The 26,545-nt window shown below is 41.8% G+C and overlaps 2 protein-coding genes across 7 annotated transcripts in view; both read left to right on the top strand.

Moving 5' to 3' along the window:
* The first annotated feature begins 352 nt into the window (after positions 1 to 352).
* On the top strand, positions 353 to 12,566 carry kcng1 (potassium voltage-gated channel, subfamily G, member 1). Of its 3 annotated transcripts, none has more exons than XM_040038047.1 (4): positions 353 to 737; positions 1,708 to 1,824; positions 7,576 to 8,412; positions 10,576 to 12,566. In XM_040038047.1, exons 3-4 carry the CDS (start codon positions 7,630 to 7,632, stop codon positions 11,353 to 11,355), a joined length of 1,563 nt encoding a protein of 520 aa, XP_039893981.1. In that variant the 5' UTR covers positions 353 to 737; positions 1,708 to 1,824; positions 7,576 to 7,629; the 3' UTR covers positions 11,356 to 12,566. The 3 variants fall into 3 exon arrangements, with proteins under 3 accessions (XP_039893981.1, XP_039893979.1, XP_039893980.1); XM_040038045.1 differs by having other exon boundaries at positions 1,691 to 1,824; XM_040038046.1 differs by lacking the exon at positions 353 to 737 and having other exon boundaries at positions 759 to 1,824.
* A 1,816-nt stretch (positions 12,567 to 14,382) lies between these two features.
* The window catches only part of src (v-src avian sarcoma (Schmidt-Ruppin A-2) viral oncogene homolog), a 28,953-nt gene continuing 16,790 nt past the window's right edge, over positions 14,383 to 26,545 (top strand). For 2 of the 4 annotated variants that reach the window (XM_040038042.1, XM_040038043.1), the window contains exon 1: positions 14,384 to 14,800. The gene's annotated coding sequence lies outside the window, so the exon portion shown is untranslated. Of the gene's footprint in view, positions 14,801 to 26,545 lie in introns of all 4 variants that reach the window. The other 2 variants (XM_040038041.1, XM_040038044.1) reach the window with 2 other exon arrangements.

The following is a 26,545-nucleotide window of genomic DNA, read 5'->3' as shown; positions in this document are numbered from 1 at the left end:
TTTCACTTCTGGTGGTCATATGCTGCTAAAACTTGGCATTATCATCCAAAGGCAATTCAAAACAAGTATTTATTTAAGAAAAAAAAACATAAAGGAAAATTGCATATATACATTTGCTCCGGTTGCAATGAACATTGTCAGTATGAGCCATGCGTTCCACCTCATCATCATACTTCATGTTAGCATTTCCCACCACTTGTCTAAAATTGGACACCCTGGTGAGTGTGAGCCAGCCTACAACCGGCCCTCCCCTCCTCCCTCAGCCAAGTAACCCACTGGACAAATATAAACCTTTGTGTGAGTCTACAATCAAAAGACAGTGATTATTCTCATTTTAAAGGTGAAGGGGAAGTACGGCTCTTTCTAGATGGTGGTTGCCATGGATTTCTCTCAAAAGGTTTTGGTTTAATGGCACATCCCACTTCTGATGTCAGCGCTCGAGGAAGGGGAGGAAGAAGGATTCGAGAGAGAAAGCGAGAGTCGAGGGAAAAGGAAAGGGAAGGAGGGAACGAGGGAGGGAGGGCGAGAGGAGGGGAGGCAGCCTGTTGCTCATGATTATCAAATAGCGTTCTCGTACTCCACAAGCCCAGTGCCTTTGCATAGATGGACCAGAGTTGAAGGAGGTAGCAGCAGTGCCTGAAAATACACTTCACATTTTCCCTCATGTACATTCTTCTCATCGCCTTCAGGCTTCTTCAGCAAACTAACAGCTGCAGAGGAACTGATTTGAGAGCGCAGTGAGTATGGATTTTTTTGTTTACATGTTTTTAAACTTAATGCTTGTTGTATAGAAAAAAACAAACAATACTCCTTAGTTGTAAGTGACACTTTGGGAGTTTTTCTCATTCGTGCATTCGGTGTTTAAATTCCAAATCATGTATGTAAATAGCTGCTTCCTCAGGCTTGATATTATAACTGTGTGCGCCATGTGCCTACCTGTTAGTGTTTTGGTAGGTCACACTGATGTGCTGTCAGTATTTCTTTTAAAGTAACTTGAAGGGTGCATCAGCAGTGTCAGTTGTAATCAGACTGAGCTAATTAATGGTTTCCCGTGAGGTCCACTTTTCATTGAACGAGGAATTATCTGTCTCGAACAGATGACCGAGACTTGCATGCCCGATGCGCTGCATGTACGCCATGGTAACAAGGGTGCAGCAGCATGACACTGTATGATGTGTAAACATTTACTGAGACAGGGTTCGATGCAGAGACAGATTTTGTCTGGCATGCTCTCTGAGGAGGGACATATATTTGATATATATATACATTATCTTTGCAGTGTCCTTTGAAATGAAAAACACTTTTCAAAATCTAATTTTAAACTGAAAATTGATGCAAGGGAAACTTTTGAACGTGGGAACAACTTCAAGTCCTCAAGCGGCGTATCACAGCTTATGTTTCTGTCAGTGAACCCATATGAGATCAGTTCAAACACAGCACATGGTTTCATTCTGAAGATGATTTTAGATAATGGCCCATAATGTGATTAGAGTCCGCAATGCAAATCCCTCTTTGGAGACCTTGGAGCAGTGATATATGATATGTAATCCATCATCCTCTCTCCCTCCACCAGGTAATTGTGACTCTAATGAGATGAACTAATGACTTTTCCTATTCTAATAACTAATAGTGGCTCTCTGATTCTACTCCACAAAAAAGATCCCTAAAGTAATTATAGTATGCTTCTCAGGTGCTTTTATGTTTAAGGTGCTTGAGAGACATCTCCTGATCTGCTGTTTCCCTGAGCACCAGTGGGTACCCAAAGAGATCTGCAGCCAGGGCTCGGACTCAATACAAATCGGGCGATGGATGTGCTTTGAAAGTGTAAGTAAGAAAAAGTCCTCGTCTTTCCTTCTGAAGTCTTTTATCTGCACAGACTTGGATGTGAATTTAGTCCATCTTCTAAAACCCTTGGCTCTTTCATGTTCTGATTTGACCGTTTAGGTTTTTAACCAGTTCAAGCTGTGGTAAAATGTAAAAATACAACTAACTTAACCAACACACAGATGTGGTGTCCTTTGACAAGAAAGCTTTTATTTTCTACACTCAGCAATGACCATCAAGTGTCTAATTTCCCACTTAAAGGACAACTGCTAGTTTACAGTCCATTTATACCATCTCATCAGCTTATTTTAAGTTGAGTTGAGTTCTTCTTTTTTCCTTGCTGATCTTTTAAGCGACTGGTGCGAGCACCTTCTGTCACTTCAGCCTGCAGGGACTTGCGCTGCGCCCTAGTGCAGAGGTCTTTTGAAACACTCTGTCCAAAGTGACAGACAGTCGGGTCTTCTCTGCAGTGAGGTTGTGATGCCTGCACACATGCTCGCTGTCTTTTATCTGCTGCTTGTGAAAAACACATTATTTACACAGCCCTGAAAGATTAGGTGGTCGGATGATTGCAGCTCGACAGGAAAAGGGCAGCAAGAGATGAAAAGTGAGTATCGGTTAATGCACGCAAACGATGCAGAGAACTTAATGTTATGCAATCTTTATATAATCAAGTTAGATGAGCACTCGCAAATGGTGAGAGTGTGCAATCATCCACTCAGGAAAATTCCTGAGATGAAAAAGAAAAACACATGCTGTCGTTATACATCGGATGTGAGTGATGGGTGTAATGTTGAGGTGTTTTGTGTGCTGACTAAATATTGTGTGTCACAGTTTGTCAGGGATCAGAGGACGGGAAGTGCTGAGGCATGATATGGAGCAGTGAGGTAGAAGCCTAGAGAGTCGGTGGGCCGGCTCAGAGCGTGTCTGGGGAATAGAGCCCTTTAAAAAGGAAGGACGGGCAGAGGACAGATTGGAAAATAAACTGTGGACAGAAAATGACAGAGGTGTGATGCTTCTCATTTGCTCTTTGTTACACGACATTTTATTCCAAGCGAGACATGAAGAAGTACTTGAATTGCATTTCAATAATTGACTTTTAAGCTTTTCAAACGACATTTTTATAAAATGAAAGGTGGTTTATTTTACAGATACATTTCATTCTGTTGCTGCTTTTCACTCCAGTTGAATTGAACAGTGAACAGGATGAAAAAGAGTGGCCATTAGTGCTGAGATAGCTCATTACTGAAACATATTATCTGCACAGAATACTTCTGTACCTCAGAAGTAGAGAGCAGCGCACTGTGGTGGACCACAGACAGAGTTGGGGAGACATTTATTGCCCTGGAGCTATACTGTAGCTTCTTCCAGGGTTCTCGGCATGCATTAATACCACCCACATCCAACAAAAAAGAAACACTTTTGTTTACAACTATTCCTGCTTGAATTACTGTAAGGAAAGGTCTTCGGGGTAGGATTGCTTCTGGCATGCCTGACTGTTTCAGTGTTTAACCAGATTTCAGAGAGAGAGAGAGAGAGAGAGAGAGAGTTGGGTCTTGGCAGCTCTTGCGGTCCATTTCTGGAAACACCATCCTCTTATAGTCCATTAGAGAACAGTGAGCTGTTAAGGGAATAGGAGCAGAAGTGGTTGTTGGGGAGAACAAAAGGAACATTGTGTGGTTTAAATGGTCATTAAGCCTGAGAGGACATGACTGACATGACTTCATTGTCAGGTGACATGCGCTTTTCTGGAACATCTCTATAGAGAGCATTTATTTTACAGCACGTTATTGCTTTAAATATGGTTGAGGGGCTACATGCAAGACAATAAGACCGAACTCTACACTTTGAACAGCTGCCACTGGAAAGCTTAGAGGTTTCGATTTTCATCAGAAACACTGACAAAAATCCGATACTCATCAAATTACCATGTGTCTGTATTTCACAGAATGAGTCAAGCTGAATTGCAAATCTTTGATTCAGAGACAGATTGGTAAAATCTGTCTTACACAGCACTTCCAGCAATATGGAGATATGCAGCAATAAATAGTCATCGCTAAGTAAACTATTTGTATCTCTTTGCGGGGACAAACACATAGACACTCTTCAGATGTTCATTTTTACTATTAAATTTGAATATGAACCACCCATACTGAACAAAATTCTTTAACACATGCCTCTGCAGGCAGGTAAAAAGAAAATAACAGACAGATCTCAACAGTTACAACACATTTCCTTATATTTAAAAGGCTTACGAATTTTTTTTAAATTGCTCTTTGATCTTGTGGTCATGATCACTACTGGGCTCTTTAAAATGATCTCAGTCAATATTGGTGGTATTAAAAGTCTCCAAAGACTCTTGAGGAGGGAACCATGGGAAATGCATGCACAATACTGTCAGGCAACTGAGACTCACAACCCAGTGACTCACCAGGCAATCTGGAGAACATGCCCTGTGGCTTAGCTGTGATAACGCTGGCGCAGAAAGAGGCCAGACCTCAGCCGATCTGGTGGGGAGAACAGCCTTCGCTGTCTTTGCAGCGTTTCATCTCTCCTTCTCCTTCTAGACTTTGTCCCCCAGAGGAAACATCAGAGGCGCAACATTGCACGGAAAGGAAAACAAAACAAAACAAGAGTTTAAAAAAATGCTCCTGTGACTGCGGAGATGGAAAAGCACAATCGGTTTAAAGGCAAAGTGAGAAATCAAACAGCCTCAAGGGGTTAAGTGTGATTTAATCTAGTAGGAGAGTGGCGTAGGCTTGTGCACATCCACACCGGCGATGCATTGTAGGCGTATTGATAACCTCCACCGCATGGAGGGAGAGTGTGAGAAGAATCAAAAAGGAGGGATTTTGCCTTTTTTGAAAATTTATTTTCATTCTTGTGTTTGGCTTTTGTTTAATGGTACTACTGTTTATTTTATTTAAGAAAAGTGGGAAGCGATTGAATCTGAATCTGCTGATGGCCTACGTGATTCCCCTGACTGCACTGGGGTTTTGTTATGATCTGACCTCAGGGGTATTCCACATGTGACGAGTCCAATAAAAGGCAAAAATCTATATTATCAGGAAGTTAATGCAACAAGGCAGAGCACTGGAGGGAAAAGCTTCGGGCGGGTTTGCTCTGATTTCAGGGGTGAAAGATGGTGCTGACTGTAATCAGTGGCTCACACAGGCTGACAATGCAGGTGCCTAATAACCATTCAGTTGACACATTCACATCCCCATTTTAGAATCCTTACTCAGAATTTGGCCAAGCAGCAATCCAGGCACTGACATTTTAATTTCTAACTGGCTAACCTGCCTCCCCCTAAATCACTGTAATTGATTAAATTAGTTTGGACAGAGGCCACAAGGCCGTCACTGCACTGGTGATAAAGTGGTGATAAAGTGGTAAACATTTTCCAGTTCCTTCTCTTTCTTATTGTAATATAGTGCTGCTCCTCTTCTCGTGCTCGTCTCTTGTTCTGCCGAAGAGTCTTTGGTAAATGTGCATAAGCTGGCACTCGGAACAGCCTGCATAACTGTGTGATTGCACGTTAGTACACACACACCTCAACCGACACCTAACTGCGTTTTAAAGCCTCCCGCTCTAAATGTGAGAGGGCCAGAAATAGCACAGACGGATTATTAAGTGTGTTTGAAAACAGCCTCTTCAGTATCTGTAGGATAACAGTTACATCAGTGAATTACTGAGTCAGTACAGCATCACTGGGTGACAAATCTTTATACAAAAATGTGAGGAGTTAAATAGTTGCCCACATAAATGTATACTGTTAAGAGTTTAACATTTAATCACGATCTGTTACCTCAGTCAAAAGAAACTAATGCCTCATTGTTATTTGCCCTCCTTTTCAAATTAAAGTAACAGCACGACTTTGGGGTAAATACATGGAATCAAGTCTTGAAATGGGGACACAGTTAATCAGGCTCATTCCAAAGTTACATAAATCCACATATTGTCCCCCAAAGCTTAGTTTATTCCACTCAAAACACATGACAAGTTAAACTGTTGTCGCCAAAGCATTGTTTCCCCTTCTTTGTCCCCTCATGTTAAGTAAAGTTGAACAGTGCCTCTCTGTCACTCCATAATTAACACAGAAACCTCAGAGTGGTATCAGTTTCGCCATTAAACTGAGGACAAATTCTATTTTAAAACGTATAATACAGTAAATATAATCTCATGTAGCAAAGCAGGGTTGAATTTCTGTTTATGTCCACCAGATATCTTTGCCCCCTAGTGGCCATTCATTGGCTAATACAGCTTACCTCTCCAGCGTTGGGATTTGCATCTTGCGGCTTTATAGCAGGGTGTATTCACCGAGACCAGTGTGTGTGATCGAGCCAGACACTGGAAGGAGATATCTGCAAATATCGTTCAACGACCAGAATACTATTGTTATGTTTGAATGAGTGGAAATAAACAGTATGCAAATTAACCTACAGCAATATGTAAATGTCACCTCAGTTCATTCTCTCGTAAACTTATGCAATTCACTATACTAAACATTTACCTCAAGGCAGAGCAACAGCAATAAATATTATCATTGTCATCATCATCATCATCATACTTTCTTTACTTATTGTTGTTGTAACAATATTCCTTGAGGTTCATGTTTAGTACATTAGATAAGGAAGCAAACAGAAGCAATAATATCAAGTTAAAATAGGTAAATTAGTAAAAAAAAGAAAAATATTTGCTGTAACATTAAAGTAGTAATAAGGAAAGTAGGAAAACGCTAATAAAATATAAACGTTTTCCAATGGCGCTGTTCTAAAAGGGACTAGATACTAAACTAGAGTGCACTATGACAAAATAAATGTTGAAAGACATTTTTAAATTAAGGCCTTATAAAACCCAGAAAGACTTTATTTACAAATGCCTACAGCTGCAGATTCCTGTAAACCCTGAGGCACAGTGCTCTGCGGCGCATAGTTAATAAAAGCTACTGCTTCATGACTTCAGTGCGGCTCAAACTTCAGCCCGAGGCTCGAACAAGCAGGAAACACCATCCAAGTGCGGAAACGCGCATATTTTAATCTATTTAATCATCACACGTTTAAAAAGAAGAATATTAAGGTTTTATTACAAGTCAGTGTGACATATTTAATGGAAGTAATGTTAATGAAAACAGTCTTCTAGGATTTCACTAATACGTTTACACATATTAATATTATGCTCGGTGGAGTTTCCCTGCTGTAGCTTTACAATAGCTGAAAAGTGTGTTGGTGGTAATGTTTCACGCAGCTTTCTTGCTTTCATTTCTACAGTGAGTGGGCTGTTCTGCAGGCAGAGATTGTTTACATATCACTCTGCTTTTCTTATAATTTCACGTATCCATTTGAATCATAATGCAAACAGTCCGAGTGCCTCCTGCTGCAGTAAAGTGCATTGTGATGGTATTCATTTAGTAAGAGTGTACTGCTCAGTATGTTGGCAGGTGAATTGAAGTACTTCTCACAGTGATATGATGATTTCAACTGACCTGGACACCATGACTTTTTTGTCTCAAGCTTCCTTATAATTGAACCTCATAACTTTGTCTGTTGTTTGCATTTTACTCTTTATCAAATAATAATGGACTTTTCTTTCTCTGCGTGTATTACTAGTCAGTGTAATACTGCTGACTGTACCTTGGTCAGGACTGTGTTGCTAAAGAGATTTTTAAACTTTGCTTTTTAATTAGTTTGGCCGATTGTGTCAAACCTGCACTGGTGCACTAACTTCAGACTCTCTATTGTTTCTGTGAAGGTGACAGTGTGTTGATGGGAGGTTGAGCACAGGGATGTGAGCGGACCGGTAAAGATGACCCTGCTGGCGGGTGATGGCTCTGACTATGACTACAGTGCCCTGAGCTGTGCCTCTGATAACTCCCTCAACCCTCCCCTCCCACAAGAGAAGGAGGCTCACAAGGGAGCCTTCTATAAAAGGGCGCAGCCTGCCCCTGAGCTCAGCACCATCCACGATAACACACTCCTGTCCAGTGCCCGTAAACTCCATGCCATTATCAACGTGGGTGGCCTGCGCTACCAGCTGCCTTGGACCACCTTAGAGGACTTCCCCTTGTCACGTCTGGGCCAGCTGCACCTCTGCAGCAGCTTCGATGAGATTATGCGCATCTGTGATGACTATGATGTCACACACAACGAGTTCTTCTTTGACCGCAGCCCCTGTGCCTTCCGTAACATCCTGACCTTTCTGCGGGCGGGCAAACTGCGGTCCCTCAGGGAGATGTGCGCCCTCTCCTTCAGAGAGGAGCTGCTGTACTGGGGGGTTCCAGAGGAGAGCCTGGAGTGGTGCTGTCGCAGGCGTCTGCTGCAGCGCATGGAGGAGTTTGAAGCCATGGAGAGAGCAGAGGAGGAGGAAGAACTCCTGGAGGATCTGCTGGATTCAGACAGTGGCCACAGGGGACGCGCGGCTGAATCTAGACTCAGTCGGTGCATGGCTAAGCTGAGGGACATGGTGGAGAGGCCTCACTCTGGCCTCCCAGGGAAGATCTTTGCCTGTTTGTCCGTGCTGTTTGTCACCATCACTGCCATCAACTTATCCATCAGCACCATGCCGGCCATGAGGGAGGAGGAGGAGTTGGTAAGTAGAAACGTGGTGTTTGACACAGCACATGAAGATTAAAAATGATATAAAAAAGAAGAGGTTGTAAGGCTACAAAAGCAAAACAAAATGGTTTCTGTGAGGTACAGTTGGGACAACAACAGGTTTTGTCCCAAAGCTTCTGAGGCTCTTACAGCTGATAAATGTGGTTAATATTGTTATGATATCCAATTTTTTCAAAATAGCTGCCCAGAAGACTCAATTTCCAGTGTCTGAAATTAAAGAACTGCTTAGCTGTGGTTAAATTAATAATTAACCAATTATCTAAATGAAGACAGAAGAAGCAGAAAAGTAACTTGTGCCTAAATATAGTTCATTTTTGAAGTATTTGTATTAATAAGGAAAAAATGAGAATATCACAAACTTTGCAAATCGAGTCATTTCATTCTAAATTTGACAAACATTTCAAATATAAGAATTCATTTTGAAACCAATGTAGTTAAAACAGTTCACCAAAACTTGTACTCTGTTTTAATTTCATTTCTATTTATATATTTTTAATTCATTTTAATGTATTTGTCATTAAAACTGCTTTGCACAGCCACAATACATAAAGAGATGCCACCATACTCACAATGAATATGTGGACCCAGCAGGTTTATGTCGTTTTTTCTACCCATCCTTTTTAAACTGATGTATCCAAAGGGAAAAAAAGAGGTTATGTGCTTTAAAAAAAAACCCTCAGCCATTAAAGAAAATGCTAATAATGTCACGTCATTTTAAAACCTCATTCCTGTAAGAGAAGGAAGGCTGCTGGGAGAGCCACAATTTTTTCCCCAGATTAGAATAAATGTTTGAAGACGTCTCAGGCTGCTTTTATGAAATGCTTCCATTATTATGTCTGACTTCAATCACAAACATAATTAGCACCCCAGCCTTTTTAGTCAAATCAAAGGAAAATTGAATATCTGAGCCACACACGTAATCTTCTCGCAGAGTAAAGTGCAAACAGGTTGTGAATTAATTAATTGATTTGTCGTGGAAGCTTTTGTGAAAATTAAAAAAAGCAGGCTTTTGATAGAAGTGCAGATTGACTGCAAACTCTTTGATTTCCACTGTGGGGGAAAAAGTTTGTGTTGTTTTTTTCTTTCTTTCCGTTTTAAGTTGTTCAGATAATCAAGTGCAGATACAGTAAGTGTGGGAAATGGGTGGAGTGCAAAACGTTCGCTCCTGTACAGTGAGACATTAGCTCAGGAGTGAGGGAACTCCAGGCCTCGAGGGCCGGTGTCCTGCAGGTTTTAGATGTGTCCTTGATCCAGCACAGCTGATTCAAATGGTTAAATTACCTCCTCAACATGTCCTGAAGTTCTCCAGAGGCCTGGTAATGAACTAATCAAGTGATTGAGGTGTGTTGAGCCAGGGTGAGATCTAAAACCTGCAGGACACCGGCCCTCGAGGCCTGGAGTTGGCCACCCCTGCATTAGCTGCAGATGAGTTAAACATCACCTCTGTCACACTGTTAAACCAATAACTGCCTAAGAAAAAGGGGGAGGGGAAAAAAAGAAAAACAAAATTGAAAAAGGAAATGAAAAGCTGCTCGTCGTCTGATTTAGTCACTGATATATTCATCTGACACCCTTGCACTGTATTCTCACTTGAGAGTCTGAATTCATTTGTTTTTAAAATAAAGTGCCAATGATCTCATTCTAACAGCTCCTCAACAAGACGACAAAGCCTTGCATTAAAAGTACACAAGTGTTTCAGGTTATCTGGAGTTTTCAGGTGGTCAGGCCACTTCCTCCTCTGTGGGAGTATGTTTCATAATAATGATATTATTCCCTGATATGGACTGCATTCAGCGGCTATTGCAGTATGTGCTTTTAAATGCTTTGAACCATATTTCAACCACGCACTGAATCATGAAGAAAAATACACTGCTTCTGGAAGTGTGGCGGTATCGTTTTAGACGCTTTGACCTAAGATTTAGTGCCTAATGACATTACTTTTTCCCCCATAACCAAAACTGGTGGTTTGATCTGTAATGAGCAATTATTTTTATTTTTTCATTGTCTTGGCTGCCGTGCTGAGGGCTGCAGAGTCCTACCACTGTTTAGCGTTTGAATTTCACACTGAGGTGGCTCCCTCTAGTGATTCGACCTCATCTACATGATGGTGACCACATTTTGTTTCTTTCCTAAACAGGGGACCTGTTCCCAGATGTGCTATAATATCTTCATTGTGGAGACTGTGTGTGTAGCCTGGTTCTCCCTGGAGTTCACCCTGCGCTTCATCCAAGATCGCAGCAAGCTGACCTTCCTCAGACAGCCCCTGAACCTGATTGATGTGGTAGCAATCCTGCCGTACTACATTACACTAGTGGTGGACAGCACTTCCAAAGGAGAGAAGAGGCTGGGCTCAGGCAACACCTACTTGGACAAAGTGGGCTTGGTGCTGCGTGTGCTGAGGGCCCTGCGTATCCTCTACGTGATGCGGTTAGCTCGCCATTCCCTGGGCCTGCAAACTCTAGGCCTGACAGCACGCCGCTGCACACGGGAGTTTGGACTGCTACTCCTTTTCCTGTGTGTGGCGATCGCACTATACTCCCCCCTGCTGTACTTGATTGAGAATGAAATGGCCACCACACAGGAATTCACAAGCATCCCTGCTACCTACTGGTGGGCCGTCATCACCATGACAACAGTGGGCTATGGGGATATGGTGCCAAGGAGCATCCCGGGTCAGGTGGTGGCTCTGAGCAGCATCCTAAGTGGCATCCTCCTCATGGCCTTTCCCGTCACCTCCATCTTCCACACATTCTCACGCTCCTACGTGGAGCTGAAGCAGGAGCAGCAGAGGCTCCTGCAGAGGAGGACACACTTTCTACTGCGGAGCCGCATGGCCGGGCTAGGCAGCAACCTGTCCTTAGAGAGTGACATGCTCTTTCCTATTGGGTCGTCTGACATGAGAGAAATGGATGACTGAGACTGCAGGACAACTGAGGACATGAGAGAGTGGGTCTAGAATAGAAACCAAGGATGAAGGAGGTAACGCATGGGATTGAATGTGTAACTAAGACAGGAAGAGAGGCTGACATTCGATGGATTGGCTGGTTGAAAGGGGCGTCAAAAAGTGAGACACAGAAGAGACAGAGATTATTTTTTCTTCCCAAAAAATGCAGCTTGATTTGTAGCAGTGTACACTTAAAGAAAATGATGAAGAGATGAGAGAGAAAATAAGAACAGCAAAAAAGGATCTCTTTATTAAGCGCATATAAGAGCAAACATAAGTCCAGCTGACAAAAAAGACAAAATACGCATAAACCTCGAGCTTACCGGTGACCTGTAGTGTTAAAACAGTCATATTCTAAAACGTGTTTATGAACAGAAGACATGCCTGAAGAGCACAGTCACAGCTTCACATCATTCAACAACATTGTGATGTTTTTTTTAATCTCTGGTTTCAGTGGATTTGGTGATGTTGTGTGCTCTCGGGACAGTGCCAGTTAACTGAAGATGCTGTTTGCTTTTGTTAAGTCCCAAAGATATAAATTCCTTCCCAACTACAATGTGACCCTTGATCAACTCATTATTTTCTAACTGCTTTGAAAACATTGAAACTTATGTTGGGGTTCCTTAATAATACTGTGGCACAGCCAGCATCTACACATTACTTATGATGTCCTAACTGTCCTTCTTCTACACTTTGGGGTTCATATGCAATTTTTGAACACGTTCTGGAAACAGCATTATTGTGCTTGTAATTACTGCATTTGCTGTGCATAGCTGTTTATAAACTATATCTCACTTTAAATTGGATTTGAGTGGAATCTCTCCTTTTTTCTGTTGATGATTCATTGATGCCTCTTGTTTTAACTTCAACTTTTCACTTTAGAAACAGGGAAAAGAAACTGTTTTACTAAACTGATGCCTAAAGACATCATCCATGGGAACCAGACTCTCTTGGTGAGCTTCTCTTTCCAGACTGTATCAGTTATATTGTTATAAATTGATATTTCATTCTCATCTATTCGGTTACTGATGGTTTACACCAGTGGTTTTCAAACTGTGGGCCATAGGCAGTTTCACTGCAGGTGGCATGTGGACGATTAGGGTAAATATATGCAATGAAACAGCAGTGAAAATATTGTGATGCTAAATTTATTATTTATTTAGTATTGACTCTCCAATAATACATACAGAAAAAAAACCCCAACAATCAAATGACCCCCTCTGAGCAAGGACTTTGGCGACAGTGGGAAGGAAAAATTCCCTTTTAACAGGAAGAAACCTCCGGCAGAACCAGGCTCAGGGAGGGGCGGGGCCATCTGCTGCGATCGGTTGGGGTGAGAGAAGGAAGACAGGATAAAAGACATGCTGTGGAAAAGAAACATAGATTAATGACAAGTATAATTCAATGCAGAGAGATCTATTGACTCATAGTGTGTGAGAAAGGTGACTGAAGAAGAAATACTCAGTGCATCATGGGAATCCCCCAGCTGTCTACACCTATTGCAGAATAACTAAGGGAGGATTCAGGGTCACCTGATCCAGCCCTAACTATATGCTTTAGCAAAAAGAAACATTTTAAGCCTAATGTTAAAAGTAGAGATAGTGTCTGTCTCCTGAAACCAAACTGGAAGCTGGTTCCACAGAAGAGGGGCCTGAAAACTGAAGGCTCTCCCTCCCATTCTACTTTTAAATACTCTTGGAACAAGTAAGTCTGCCATGTCAGAGCAAAATGCTCTAATGGGGGTACTGACATAAATGCAGTGATGAAACGCCAAGAGGTACAAGGCAGTGATGGACTGTCTGAAGTATTCTAATGAAGTATTTGTCTGTTATATTTATGCGCTTCCTTTTCACCTACTTAATACAGTAATACCTTTCTCTGCAAATTATACTTCTTGCTACATTATAGCCGTCTTACAGCTAGATACATTCTTTATTAATATTTTTCATACAAAATCTACAGATTACAAAATAGAAGAGAAAAAAGGCAGGGCAGTAGCTGCACACTAACCAAGGGCTTTATTTGGAACACCTATACATCTGGTGCAGTTCGACAACAGTTTGGTTGGTTGCATTCAATGCACTCGATCGCTAAAGTGGTTCTAATAAGGTGTTTAGTACGTGCATAACATAGGTTTAAGTAAATTTACCTCGACATCACTCATCTAAAATACTGGCAAAAAGCCATACATGTCATGCGTGCAAGTTTTTAAATTGCCAACTCGCTACATGTGCAGGACAAGGAGGAAAATCATAAACGGTTTCCTTCCCTCTCCGTATAAGAAGAAAGATTAAAGGATACTTCTGGGACAAGCCAGCATGTTTGCTTGTATGCGTTTTTTTTTTTAAATCGTAGGGGCATTGTTAGTACTTGTAGGTAAACTGAAGTACTTCTTTCCTCAGAGTTTAATGTGTAAAGTTGACAGAAGCCTCCGATTCTGCAGCAGCTGCTTCGATTTAGAAACGCTGCTTCATGGCCAGCAGGTGGCAGCATCGTGTCATCAAATAGAAAGATCACAAGCAAGCCTGATCTTTGATTTTCACGCTAACAAAGAGAATAATCAAAATCGAAAATTAGACTACCTCGCATTCTAGTTCAGTGATATTAGGGATTATTTCATGATGTCAGATTAAAAAAAAAATTCAAACAATTTTTAAGGATCTAAATTTATATTATAGTTAAAATATCTCCATGTTTTTAGGTCAGCCTTTGAAACTTTACATGGAAAATTCAGCAGTATTTGTGTCCAGGTTACGATTTAATGGTGTGAAGTTGGCTCACATCACAAAACGTAACACGCTTCATGTGTCATAGGCTAAACAGTCTCAACCGCCAAGAGCAGGACGAGTAATTGTACAACGAACCGCGTTTGAACCTGCACTACTCAGGTGAGGTGGGGCTTCTATGACATGCCATTCACGCAAATCGGGCAAATCCACAGTGCAAAAACCCTCCCACCAATCAGAGCTTTCACGATGCGGTGAAGTCTCCTCCCTTTCTTGCCTCAAGCACATCCCAGTGTTTTGGTCATGATTTGGTGTTTTTGCTCAGCCTTGTCGCAAACCGGGGGTTTCTGTTACGCGCAAAGCTCGGAGTTTTTAATCAGGGACGTTCCGGTGCTTTTCTTCATTTAGACCGTGTCAGTGAAAAATGTTTCCACAGCTTCAAAGGCTTTCCCCGTCATGACTTCACCGGGCGCTCCCTCCAGTTGAATGGGATCCCTCCTCATCGCCTCTGTGTCGCTCGCTTTGGCACCGACTCTCTCTTCAGCTGCCCGTCTTCTCCAAAGCCCCAGTTTTAGGAATCAGTGAAGCTTTTTAGTGTATATGATCAGTTCATTAATGCTTTGATGCCAAATCCTCCGGTCTGATCGACAGAAGAGCGACGCCGTTAAATCTCCGGTAGCCTGCGCTTCACGGTGAGTAAAGCCAACTTGTTGTTTTAGTCGCATGACAGGCGGACAGACAGGGATTAATAAAAAATGAATGAGCCGTTGGAGCTCAGCCGTGCATCAAATAAGTACAGACAAAGCCTCACTCTTTGGGGCATTGAAACAAACAAACATCTCTAATCTAAATTTACACTCAGCATCTTATTCGGCGTATATTTTTGTAAACAAGTGCTCCTGTTAATGGTGACCAGCAGCTGGTAGTTTTCGCACCTTGTAATAAATTAAACCACGTTGCATCCACACCAGTCTGAAAGTTTATCATCACAGTTTTTCTTGAATAACTAAACTACACGGGGTGTGAGGAGTCTCTCCTCTGCTGTACGTGGCTTCAGGAAATAATCACACCACACCTTTTAGTTGCACATCCTTGATTTTAGGGCCATGGCTACCTGAGAGGGAGTTTACACAAGTGAAACTTTCTGTCTTTTGCTCCAGTTGATTTATTTATATGAAAGCTGAAATGAGTTTAGATTCATTACATATATGTGTGGATGTATGTATAGTAGGGTTTTGCTTGTTCACTCGTCATGACACATATTTTCCCTCTCAAATTCCCCCACACAGTTTAAAGACATGACTGTCATATGCTTAGGATTAGTCTCTCCCACTCAACATGACTCAAAAGGTCTAAATATTGACTCTGTTGTGGTGTAGTAGCTAATAACTGAAAAACTAGGTGTGCATATTTCAAAGTTATTGTACAATCTGTAACATAACGTTGAAAGCCATGCCCCTGAGAAGTTGTAGTTTCAGTCCATAATGTTTAACATTGTGATTAGTCATTGGCTTGCATTTAGTGTACACATCAGTCCCGACTCTCGGCCAATGGCTAGGATCTGCTAACCTAGCCTTTGTGTCAAAAATTAAAACCGATTTAGTGTCTAGACGAGATTTTCTCGCAGACACTTAAATATTGGTCTCTCAGTTCCTGCAAGACGTCACCGTGCGGCATATGTGTTATCATGGCTGTTGAGATATGACAGCTGGCACAGCCCTTGTGCTCTCCACACACACACAGACACACAGTTAAACCTGCTGTACCACTATTGCAGTGTGTTGTCGCAGCTTTTTGGTCTGCCTAAGATCGCAATATTGTATATAAACATTCAGCTTATTTTCTTTCTCTCACTCTAATCCTTTCTGAAACCTCAAACATTTCTCGGGAGACATATTTCAGTGACATGCGTGGAGGTTTAATGATAATAAAATTGCTGTTACATTTGATTATCAGTAGTGCATTAGACTAATCCTCTACAGATTTTCTAGTGTTTTTTTTCCTCCCATGTCTGTGTGTGTGTGTGTCTATGTGCGTGAATGTTTAGTCTTTTCCTGAAAGCATTAAAATGCTTGGCAGCAGGCAGAAAGAACATATTATTTCCCATGTGTTCAATATAAGTTGATCCAGCAACACGCAAGCTGATGCTCGAGATGAAGCAGGGCATGCTTGATCATTTCTGTTAACCACTATCTTCTCTCCTCATAAGTGTTTTCAGCTAATGTAAATACGGGTCAGATGTTGCCATTTTCACTATTATTAGCATGCTTCCTGCAACCAGTGAGTGAGAAGTGTTTCTCAAAGTGGTACGAGATGGTCCATTGTGATTTCTAACTGCCAGATTTCAGGCTCCGCAGAGGGGACCTAATGCTCCTTGGAATCCCATGAATGTCTTCAGTGAAAGCCATAGATGTTTATGTCAACTCCAATGAGACTAGTGGAAACTGGCTCTTGAGGCTGAAATTCCTGCTAATTGGCAACGTGGATGTGGACTGGCCGCTTTGTTCCCTCTTATACTGGAGTGGTTTGTCTGTCAGGGTGATGCACTGCGCCTGGCATCAATGAACTGCTTGTTTCCGCAGCTATCCAGACTGGGAGAATCAGCGTCTTTAAGACAAGTTGCTTCCACTTTCAAAAATGCCTTTGTGCACCTATTCATAGAGAAGGAAGGAAAGCGATTTGGGGTGGTCTGCAGAGAGAAACTGTTTCTCAGGAGTTTCAGCTAAGCGTTTTGTTAGTGATGTGTGTATTTGTCTCTGCCTTTAACTGCACTGAAGCAAAGTGAGCAGTGGCATTAAACAGCTTTCACTCTAGCTGGCAGTTTGCTGAGTTCATCATTTGATCTAGCTCATGTCCCACTTTCCTTTAGGTCAGATGAGGATTAATTGGCAGTGAGCTCTGAGGACATATTGTAATTAGATTTTTTAAAGGGTTTGCCTTTTGTGTATATTTATTGGTGTAGCTACATTAAAGCCATATAATTCTAATGTTAAATATCAAAACATAATTACACACACAGAGCTTAAGCACAAAGTTGTTATATATTATAAATAAACTGATGTCAGTATTGGCATTTATATCAGTTCTTCTTATTCATTAGGTGGGTCGCCAGAGAATATTTTAGTGCTGATTTTTAAATTTTTGTTTACTGTTTTGATCTATGTAACAGAATTGGACCAACCAAACTCATTTTACCAGTGGACAATCTTGATTTTTATTTCTAAAGCTCAGTCATCGCAAACCAATCAAGAGTTATTAGCAGTAATAATAATAATAATAATAATAATAATATGAATTGTGTAAATCTTTATGTTGTGCAATGTTTGAAGCCTTAAAAACATTTTATAAAACATATTGCAGAAAAAGATGCTCATGTGGCCAAGCAGGGACCACAGAGCATAATTATTAAATATGTCTGTGTAAGTTCTCAGTCATCCAGGTCATGATAGGAACTTGGAAAGAAAGCAAATTATCAAGAAACATAATAAATAATTAATAAATGAATAATTTACCCTTTCCAATAAGACTATAACTTACACACAGTGCGTAATAAATTTATTAGTCCAAGGGAAAGTGTTTTAATCTAAATGATATTTTGTAATACTAAAATATAATATAGTTATTGTTGTATGAAATAAAGTTTCAATTTTAAGGTTTTACCAAAAAACAAACAAACAGTAAAGCACCTCTTTTATATTAAGATACCAAACTGTATTTTAATTTTCTTTGTTACTATATATTTTTTCTTCTTTCTTTCCAATTACAAGTTTCAAAATGTGAAAGCAAAAGTACCGTAGAAAGCCATATTACTGTTATGTTCAACTGCTTTCTCAATTAAAGAAAAAAATACCATATTGCAGTTGTTTACTTGCATTCCTGAACAGGAAAATGTGTTATAGTGGTTGAGCCATTGATTAATTTCAGCCGGCTCAAAATGGTTATAAAGCATGAATTCAGTTGGTGACTTGCCTAATAAATAACTAATTTTTAGCTTTAAACAAGTTTTTGATAGTTTGCTTGTTTTTAATGAAAAGTGGTTTCATAAATTCATTGTAGTTTAACTGAAGAATGCAGGAATCTCTTGAAATCCAGATTTTTTACCCTCTAAACATTTTTGTGGGCATAGGCCTAAAAAGTGTATAATCAGTGAGGCACTAATTAAAAAGAAGAAGTATAACTGTCCAGAGAACCAGAGATGAAAAAAGAATCTAAATGATCTGGGGCTTCAGTAGTAGTAGGAGTAGTAGTGTGGCTGCGCTTTGCTAAAACAACATACTATTCCCCTTTGGCTTTTGAGTACTTAACAAACAAAACACTTGTCTGATGCCAGTGTCAACCCCTCTTCGGTTTGCCAACGAGATACGCGAAGCACTCCAAAAAGAGAGAAAGCGGGAAAGACTGTATCTGTGAAAAGGGGGCATGAAATTTGTGATGGCTTCCTGCTGACAAAAGCCTTTGAATTTTTCATGTTGCAGATACTAAACTTCTGTTGCTCTGGCCCAGATTTGTTGCTAATTAGTGCCCAGCCACATTCAAGGGCATACGGTTGAGCATGGGAATGCCAGTGCCACCTGTTCTCTCGTTCTGCCCGTCTTACATCACTCCCACCCTGTCACATGCTGTCTGTCTCTCTCTGTTTGGGCTTTGTGTACCGTTGGCATAGTTTTGAATCCTTTACTGTAAGTCTACTTTTCATCTACTCCGTACGGTGTCACTGCTTGAATTAGTGTCTGCAGAGGAAATGCGGGTCACCGTGTATACACCAATAAAACATGAAGTTACAAAGCTGTCCATTTCACCCAGTAAAAGCACTTGAATAATAAAGATGAAGAACTGAAGTGCTCTGACATATCCCTTCAAGGCTTCACTCAGAGGGGTCTGTGCTTGCTGGCCGTCTGAATGAAGTATCTGATAGTGGTTTGATACAGACAAACAGAGGAGGGTTTGTATCCTCCCAGGATCGTTGGCCACTTCCTGCCCCTGTGCTCTGGGAATTAGCCAGGGTGACACAGGCCACGCATCTTCTCTCAATCCACCCACTGTTGCCTCTGTGGAAAAGCGATCACTCTCACACCCTCATTCCCATCGCTCCGTTCGCATTTCTTGTGACAGGAAAAGCGTCTTTGGCATTTAAAAAGATGCCTCTCTGTGTAGCTTTGTGTAGGCGCAGCTGTGTGAGCCCGGTCAGGCTGATGAGATGCTGGGAAGAGCGCACGCTGCTCTCCCCTCCCTCAAAACGTGAGGCTGTCCATCCTCTGCGAATCACCGCCACATATGTCGACATGGGAGTTTTTACACAGATCGTGTTCCGGCAGGGAGCACAGACCATGTCAGAATCAACCTCTGGACCAGGCAAATCTTATAATCTCACCAAAACCAGATAACAGGAGCATGCGTGGAATTTGTGGAGCAAAGCTGCACTAAGGGATGAGGGTACTCAATATGATTTGTGATCCTTTCAGTGAGTCGTGTCAGGCAATGAAAAGCAAAATCCGGATGAAGAGAAATTTGCTTGAATGAAGTGTTACTGTGCTCACGACAGCTGTGTCACTACTCAAATGACTCAGTTGCGACAGAAACGACCGGGCCATGCCGGGTCATATCCTGGGGTCTTGGTTTGACTAAATCTGTTTTTTATGTTTTACAGAACCAGCTGATGTAATTGGTAAATCATTTCACCATGAAAATAATTACTGGTTGCAGTTTAGATGTTGTTTCTTTGTTGCAAGTAAAAACAGGTAACGAAACTGAAATATATCAGTGTGTGGTTGCTAAACAATACTGATGACTCAGGGATTATTTTCCCAAATGATGTAATTTCTCAGTTTTAAATTTGGCTTTTTGGCTCATCGCCTGCTTTGGACTAAAATCTCTGCATCCACTGACATTTCAGAATATGTTCACAATCCACTGTGTTTATGGCAGTTTTGGATCATGAAACATGACTTCATCATCATTTTTTTTTTGTTTTTACTCATCTCTAATGTAAAATATGACTCCAGTCATAGTCACGGAGATAGCAGGAATTGCTGCACCTCGTCTTTCCTGCCTCTTTCCTCTGGTTTCACTCCTGTCTGTTGTTAGGTGAGTCAGACATCTTCCTCTTCCTCAGCAGAGGCAGCTTAGTGGCCCAACCCATCTGTAGCTTATGAAACCTCCAACTGCACCATCAACTCAGTGCTCTTTACTGATTGCCTCGCAAACTGTGTCTCAGTCTCTGCTTCACCACCCCACAGAGTAACATTTGAATATTGAAATCAGGGCCTACTGAACAAAGGCTGGTTTAAAAGAGTTGGAGGAAATCACTTCAGTGTTGGGGGCCTCGTCCTCCAATCTGTTATGGAAATGTCATGGCAGGGAGCAGTTATGTTTTGATGATGAAGTGTGACATGGGTACATTTTAATATTTTAATGCTTCTGCATCTCTGATACTTTTATTTGTCTATCTCCAAGGAAGCAGTGCTCAACACTGGGCTCTTTGTGTCTTGGTTTCAGTTTGAATTCAAAGCCAAAGCAGCTATAGAAATGTAGACTGAGCATGCTTTAGTTATGCTGGGTGTGCACAGAAGTGCATAACTTTAGCTATAGCCCTATCTATTTGAAATATTCAGCTTTATCACTGAAGACAACCTAATAATGGAGGCGTATCAGCTGATTATCAGCTACAGCGTGGCATTCTTAGCATACATTTATTTCTGTTGACACAATAAGAAGTCTGGGGGTGTTTTTTGTGTGTGTGTTGCGACCTTGAATTGCATTCCTGTTCTTTAATTGTGTGAAAAATTCCTGCGTGAAGCTGCCGTTTCTTACCCCGAGAGGCAGTGGAGGGAAACTTTTGGAGTGGGTGTTATGTGTGGCTGAGGGAACATCTAGGAAGAGACGGTGTCTCTACCTGCTCCACATACATTCCTGATTTGGGTTGTGTGAGCAGGAGAGCAGTTCAAACTCGTCTTGTCCGCCTCTCTGCATTCCTTACCCATGACTGAACTCAGTCACTCTGCTGCAACAAACCTCAGATGGTAAAATGCACATCTAGCGCACTTCTTCCTGCATTAAACAGTGTAAAACAGTACATATATACGGTGCATGTTCCCTCCTGGTGAATCAGGAGCTGCAGGGATTTCTTAGTGCCTGGCTGTGCAGATGAGAAGTTAAACGGTAGAAGCCCTCGAAAAGCCTTAGCTTACTGAAGCGTGAGGCACATGGGAGTTTCTGTGGAAACTGAGAAGATCAAATACCTCCTCTTTGAAATGTGATGAGATGAGGTGAATTTAAGGTTTGCTATCACAGCAGTGGAGTCAACTGTAGGCGACATATTCTGAAGCAGTAAAACACATCCTATGTGATACTGCAGAAGGCTTTCTGATCCTGTATCTATAGTGTCTTTGTTGTCTTTGGACCCCTCCGTTTTCTCATGTCAAATATGTTCCTCAACCGCTTTGAGCTCACTATCAGTTCAGCAGTGTTTTAGAAAAACATTGTTTTTTCCACCTCGCGTGACATGTGCCTGACACATCAGTGGAAATGAAATCCTTTATTTCCACCATTTCTTGAGGGATTGGAGAAAGAATAGAGGATAGAGTGGGAGAAGGGAGATAGACCAAGTGTAAGGGAGTAAGATGGGGATGGGAAGTGGGGGTGGGGGGTTCAATGCCCTTGAGGATTATCTTTCTCTTCTCCTCCCTTCCTCTTTCTCCTCCATTTCTTGTTTGAACACATGACCGCAGCTCATCAATCTCAGTTCGCATAATGACCATATTTAGATGAGAGCTGCACGATATGAAGCTGATGTTGGAGTAAGTCCCAGAAGCCACGCAACCTGGACGTTTGTCAGCGGAGGTACCTCATATTGCAACAATACAGTAGTAAACCAGTCTATTCTTGGCATTTAATATGCCACAGTGGAACAGCGCTCTGCCTCTCACACCGCCAACACAAGTGAACACCCTCAGGGGTCTTAAATGCAGTCGCAGTACTGTGCATGCCACAAATGCCTCAGATCTCATAGTTGTTCAGGAGCCGCCGCTGTTTCGTTTTGATCCTCGTCTGTATTCATCACCGGTGACACAGAACGGCCAAAAACAGTCTTTGAGGTTCAGCTGCTTGCGATGTTCCACTTAAAATCTCCTCCTCATAAACATAAACCTGCAAATGTTGAAACTGTGAAATGCTAACTATGGGTTAATGTGCTGGAATATATTTGCTGTTTTGCAACAAACACGATGAGCTAAGCAGAGGGAATTGCAGTAATGTCATCGCTCTGTCTCGATTCAGCTGGGCCCCCGTCACACCCAGACTGGGGAGGTTAGTCACAGGTCTCAGGCAAATCAGGTGCAAGAAAGGTGATACTTCTTTTTACTAGTTCTGCACTAGGAAGGCTACATTCAAGTTACTCTGTTGAGAGAGATATTTAAGAAAGTTGGAGTAGAAAGAGGGCATGATTTACTGAATAATTATTGAAATACATAGACTTCCACAGATTTGGTACAGGTAAGCTCTTACCTGATGGAGTTATACTGTAAGTAAGAACACAAATGTCAGATACAGCTCGATTTGACTTCTACATACTACATGTAGGTCCCTAACTGTGTGGTGCGCTAGTGAGAAGATGCACTGATAATTTATAGCTAGTCATGTGTTTTCATGTCTCTTCCTGCGCGCTCTGCCTTAGCCTAAACCAGTAGTTAGAACATATCCAAAGCAGACCAAATCCTGCAGGGTAGGAAATTACTCTGGGTTTATGTGCTAAAATGGTTATAATGTGAACACATAATGGTTTGAAGTTTAGCGTCGATATGAAATATGTCCAAGAGCGACGTGGCTACGTCTCTGATTTTAATGACAGTGCTAGCTGTGGAAGTAGGAAGTGTTGGGCTCAAGACATAATGTAGGGGATGAATGGTGGAGCTGGTTTTTCATGAGTGAACAGAAGGATGGAAAGAAGGAACTGGAAACAAGTGAAAAAAAGTCTCCTTAGAGTTCACTTATCTTACTGGTTCTATTGGAGGAATAGTTCAGTATAATTGAAGAGACTTACCTTCTTCACTGGGTCGATCCTACTGCCCTATTTACTCCTGCCAGGTCCTCTACAGTAATGTCTTCTAAATAGTTTTTCAAGAAAAGTACTTTACAACTTGAATTTGTCAAAGTCACAGTTAAGCCATGAAATACTGCTGCATGTAATCTACCTAGAAAACAGGTTGTTGCTTTTACATTTAAGTTTGTATGCATATGAAACATTTAATATATTTCTACATCCTTAGTAAGTAGCTCTCCCTCTTTGTTACTTTGCAACCTTTGCAAAAGGCAACAGATCGCTCATGTAAAATGGCCCAGATATTTTCTTTTTGAGTTTCAATCCCAAAATAATTTGATATATGTCATACTCAGATTAGGAGCAGGGGATAAACAAAAATCCTTGAACCTGCAGTTGCTGCCAGCAGTGTTTGTTGTTTGGAAGTGGACAAAAATTCCTCTGTAAGCACGGGGTTTAAGACAGAGTGGCCAGCTGCTCGACTCCATGAGCCCAGAGATGTCAAGGCCAGGTTGGCTGTGGTGTTTGGCAGCAAAAGGTGATCTGCAGGTTGCTTTGATAGCAAAGAAAAAAAGCAACAACAACAAATAAAAACCCACTGCAGAGAAATACACACACACACACACACATACATTTTCACACAGTGAAAGGGATAAGAGCTCACAGCCTCTGATCCTATTATAGAAGCCAGAGCACTGCATGCTCCTAAGAGGCAGGGAATATGGGTAAACAGGGTGTTTTTCTGTTTTTTTCTTGTGGGAATCGCCCTGTGCTATAACTGAAAACACGACAATGGGAATAATTTCTCCAGGTGATCTCACCATCTTTCTCTGCGCCACTCTCTCTTTCTCCTTTTATAATGCTTTCGGGAAGTGACACATCCCACGTAATTTGGCGAGATGGAGCCTCTGCTAATCTTACCTTTCTCTCTGTCAGATAGGCACGCTGCGCTCTCTGAGTGTTTTGGCCTAGAAAGTGCCTGCGCGTAGCTATCCTACATCTGTGCAGTTTGTTGGTTTGAGGAATGCTTGGAATTGCCTCCATGGCAACGTTTGTGTGTGTATGTGGAGCAGTAAATATTGACTTCATCACCTCCCCATCCTTGTGTCTGTCCGTGGCAGGAGCACAGCGTGGGTGGGTGGGTTGGGGGGGGGGGGTTTGGTACACACTTTATCCAGGACTCAGCAAAGTCCTGATATGGGGAGGGGGGTGTTTACCTTCAGATATCCAAACATGGTGAAGCTTTCTGGCTTTGAGTGGTTCACAGTTTGATAAAGGATGGATGTACTTTACAAAAGAGGTGAAATGCCAGGGGCTTCGTGACGTATTCTTTGCTATGTCACTCCATTTTAGCTCAGTAATAATCAGCCTAATGAATAACGAAATGTGAAGCCTGGGCAAACGCAGATACAAACCTGTGCAGGGGTAGTACTGCTGTGCAAACATGTCCAATATGCCATTTCCTCTATTTGTGTTTGTTTAAAGAGAGGGGAAACAAGGTGACATGAAGCTACACCCAGTGTTTGTTCAGCACCAGGAAGCAGCTCACCTGTATATGATGAGTGTAAACTGTTCTCTCTGCTCTGAGTTCAGGTTTTTAGTATTTTTCCCACAGCAGATGGATTTGTTGGGACAGGATACGAGAGCTTGGAGGAATAGCGGCAGCCGCAGCCGAAGTAGTGGTTTGACCGGTTTATCCTGTCTTGTCATTGCAGCACTCGTGCTGTTTGTAGGCCCCAGATGGAATGTCCTCACTGCATTTGATGAATACGATTAGGGAATAGATGTTGATAATCTGGAGAGAACAAGCAGGCTTGGATTATGCTAGAGTTGGCGACTGGTGACGCAGAAGCCAAAGCCTCCCTACTTTTCCCTCCATAGTAATTACATAGAGAGCATTAAGATGAAGGAATACACCAGGCAGGCTGACATTAGGATCACATGCTTTCGCTCACACAGGCATATTCTCTTTGCGTGCACACATGCTTCCTAACCCCTGTACTTCTGTTCACTCTCCATTCAAATGAGCCATATTCTTTAAAAGCAAGAAACCTTGACTTTATCAGCAGCCTCTTCAGCGTGCAGGGATGTTTTTCCACTGTAGCGCGATCAAATAGAAAACCCCTTTGGAACGATGTTGCAGCTGGTCAAGTGTGAGCTTGTTAGCACAGTTCTGATTTTAACTGAGTACAGCCTGGTCACACATCCACTTCAATTCATGTGATCAGACCACTCACGCACAAAACCCCACTTTAACGGGTGGTGTCTGTTTATGCAAATGCAATAACAACATGATGTTATCTTCCTGCCTGCAGTCTGGCAGCTGTTGTTCACTCAGTGGACTTTTATTGGAGGCCTACAGATAATAAATGTCACTATGCCTCTCTTATATCATATGTCACATTTTCCAGCATTGTGCCTGCATTCAGGATTGTAACAGCTCAGCATAAATCTTGTTTTTTGATCTGTAGTTTAAATATACATTTTAACTGATAAAGGTCTCAGGGTGTAAATACAGAGGGAACTCACTATCGTCACTCTTTATCAGCATCACTACAATGTTAGCAAACATCAACCTGGAGGGGGGGACCATCTTGCTATTTGGAGCCAATGGGGTGATAATGAAACTTTCACTCGATGGTGTGACACAAACTGCAAAAGGACACAGAGGGGGCCCAGAGGCCGGAGGCCCGAGGGCCCCCTTTGCCCCGGAAGAGGCCTGACCGAGCAACAGGCACCAGGCCCCGCCAAGTAGTCACCGGGAGTGAGCTGGTACATACCTGGTAGGCCAGCCCTGGACGCCAAGAACCACCAACGCACCGACCCCTGAGGGCATCAACTTTTACTTTGAAGGTGAACCTTTTCACCTCTACCAGTTTCATCATACCAAGAAGCAACTTTCCGCAGCTACTGTATTTTTCTGACCATAAGGCGCACCTGATTATAAGGCGCATTAAGTGAAACAAGCATTAGCATTCATCCTCCAGCTTCACTGTTTATGTTATGCTAACATAGCTGTGTCGCTAGCGATCATGTAGCACATCATTATATACCAGCTAGCCCAATTTCAGTAACCCTACAAACGTCACTGCTGTTTAGTTTTCTGTCTTCGTTTACGTTGGAAGTGACAACAGAACTGTACGTTTTAATTTATTCAGAAATCCCTCTTTCAGAACATGCTATATCATTTTTAGGTGGAAACTAGCAAGCTAAATTCCTGCTAACTTCTAACTCTGTTAAATTTAATAAATTCTGTTTTCATGTCACTATGCCTGGATGTTAAACTTAATTGTTACACCTGGAAAAGCAGCAACACTGATCATTTTATTACAGATGAAAGAATTTAGATAGTTTTTCAACTCAGGAGGGACGGAGTTTTGGACCCAAAATACTCTGCGAGGCT

The sequence above is a fragment of the Simochromis diagramma genome, unplaced genomic scaffold (assembly GCF_900408965.1).
Source record: "Simochromis diagramma unplaced genomic scaffold, fSimDia1.1 OVJJ01000061.1, whole genome shotgun sequence".
NCBI classification, from domain to species: Eukaryota; Metazoa; Chordata; class Actinopteri; order Cichliformes; family Cichlidae; genus Simochromis; species Simochromis diagramma.
The sequence above is the reverse complement of the archived record's forward strand: the minus strand, read 5'-3'. Positions and strand labels throughout refer to the sequence as shown.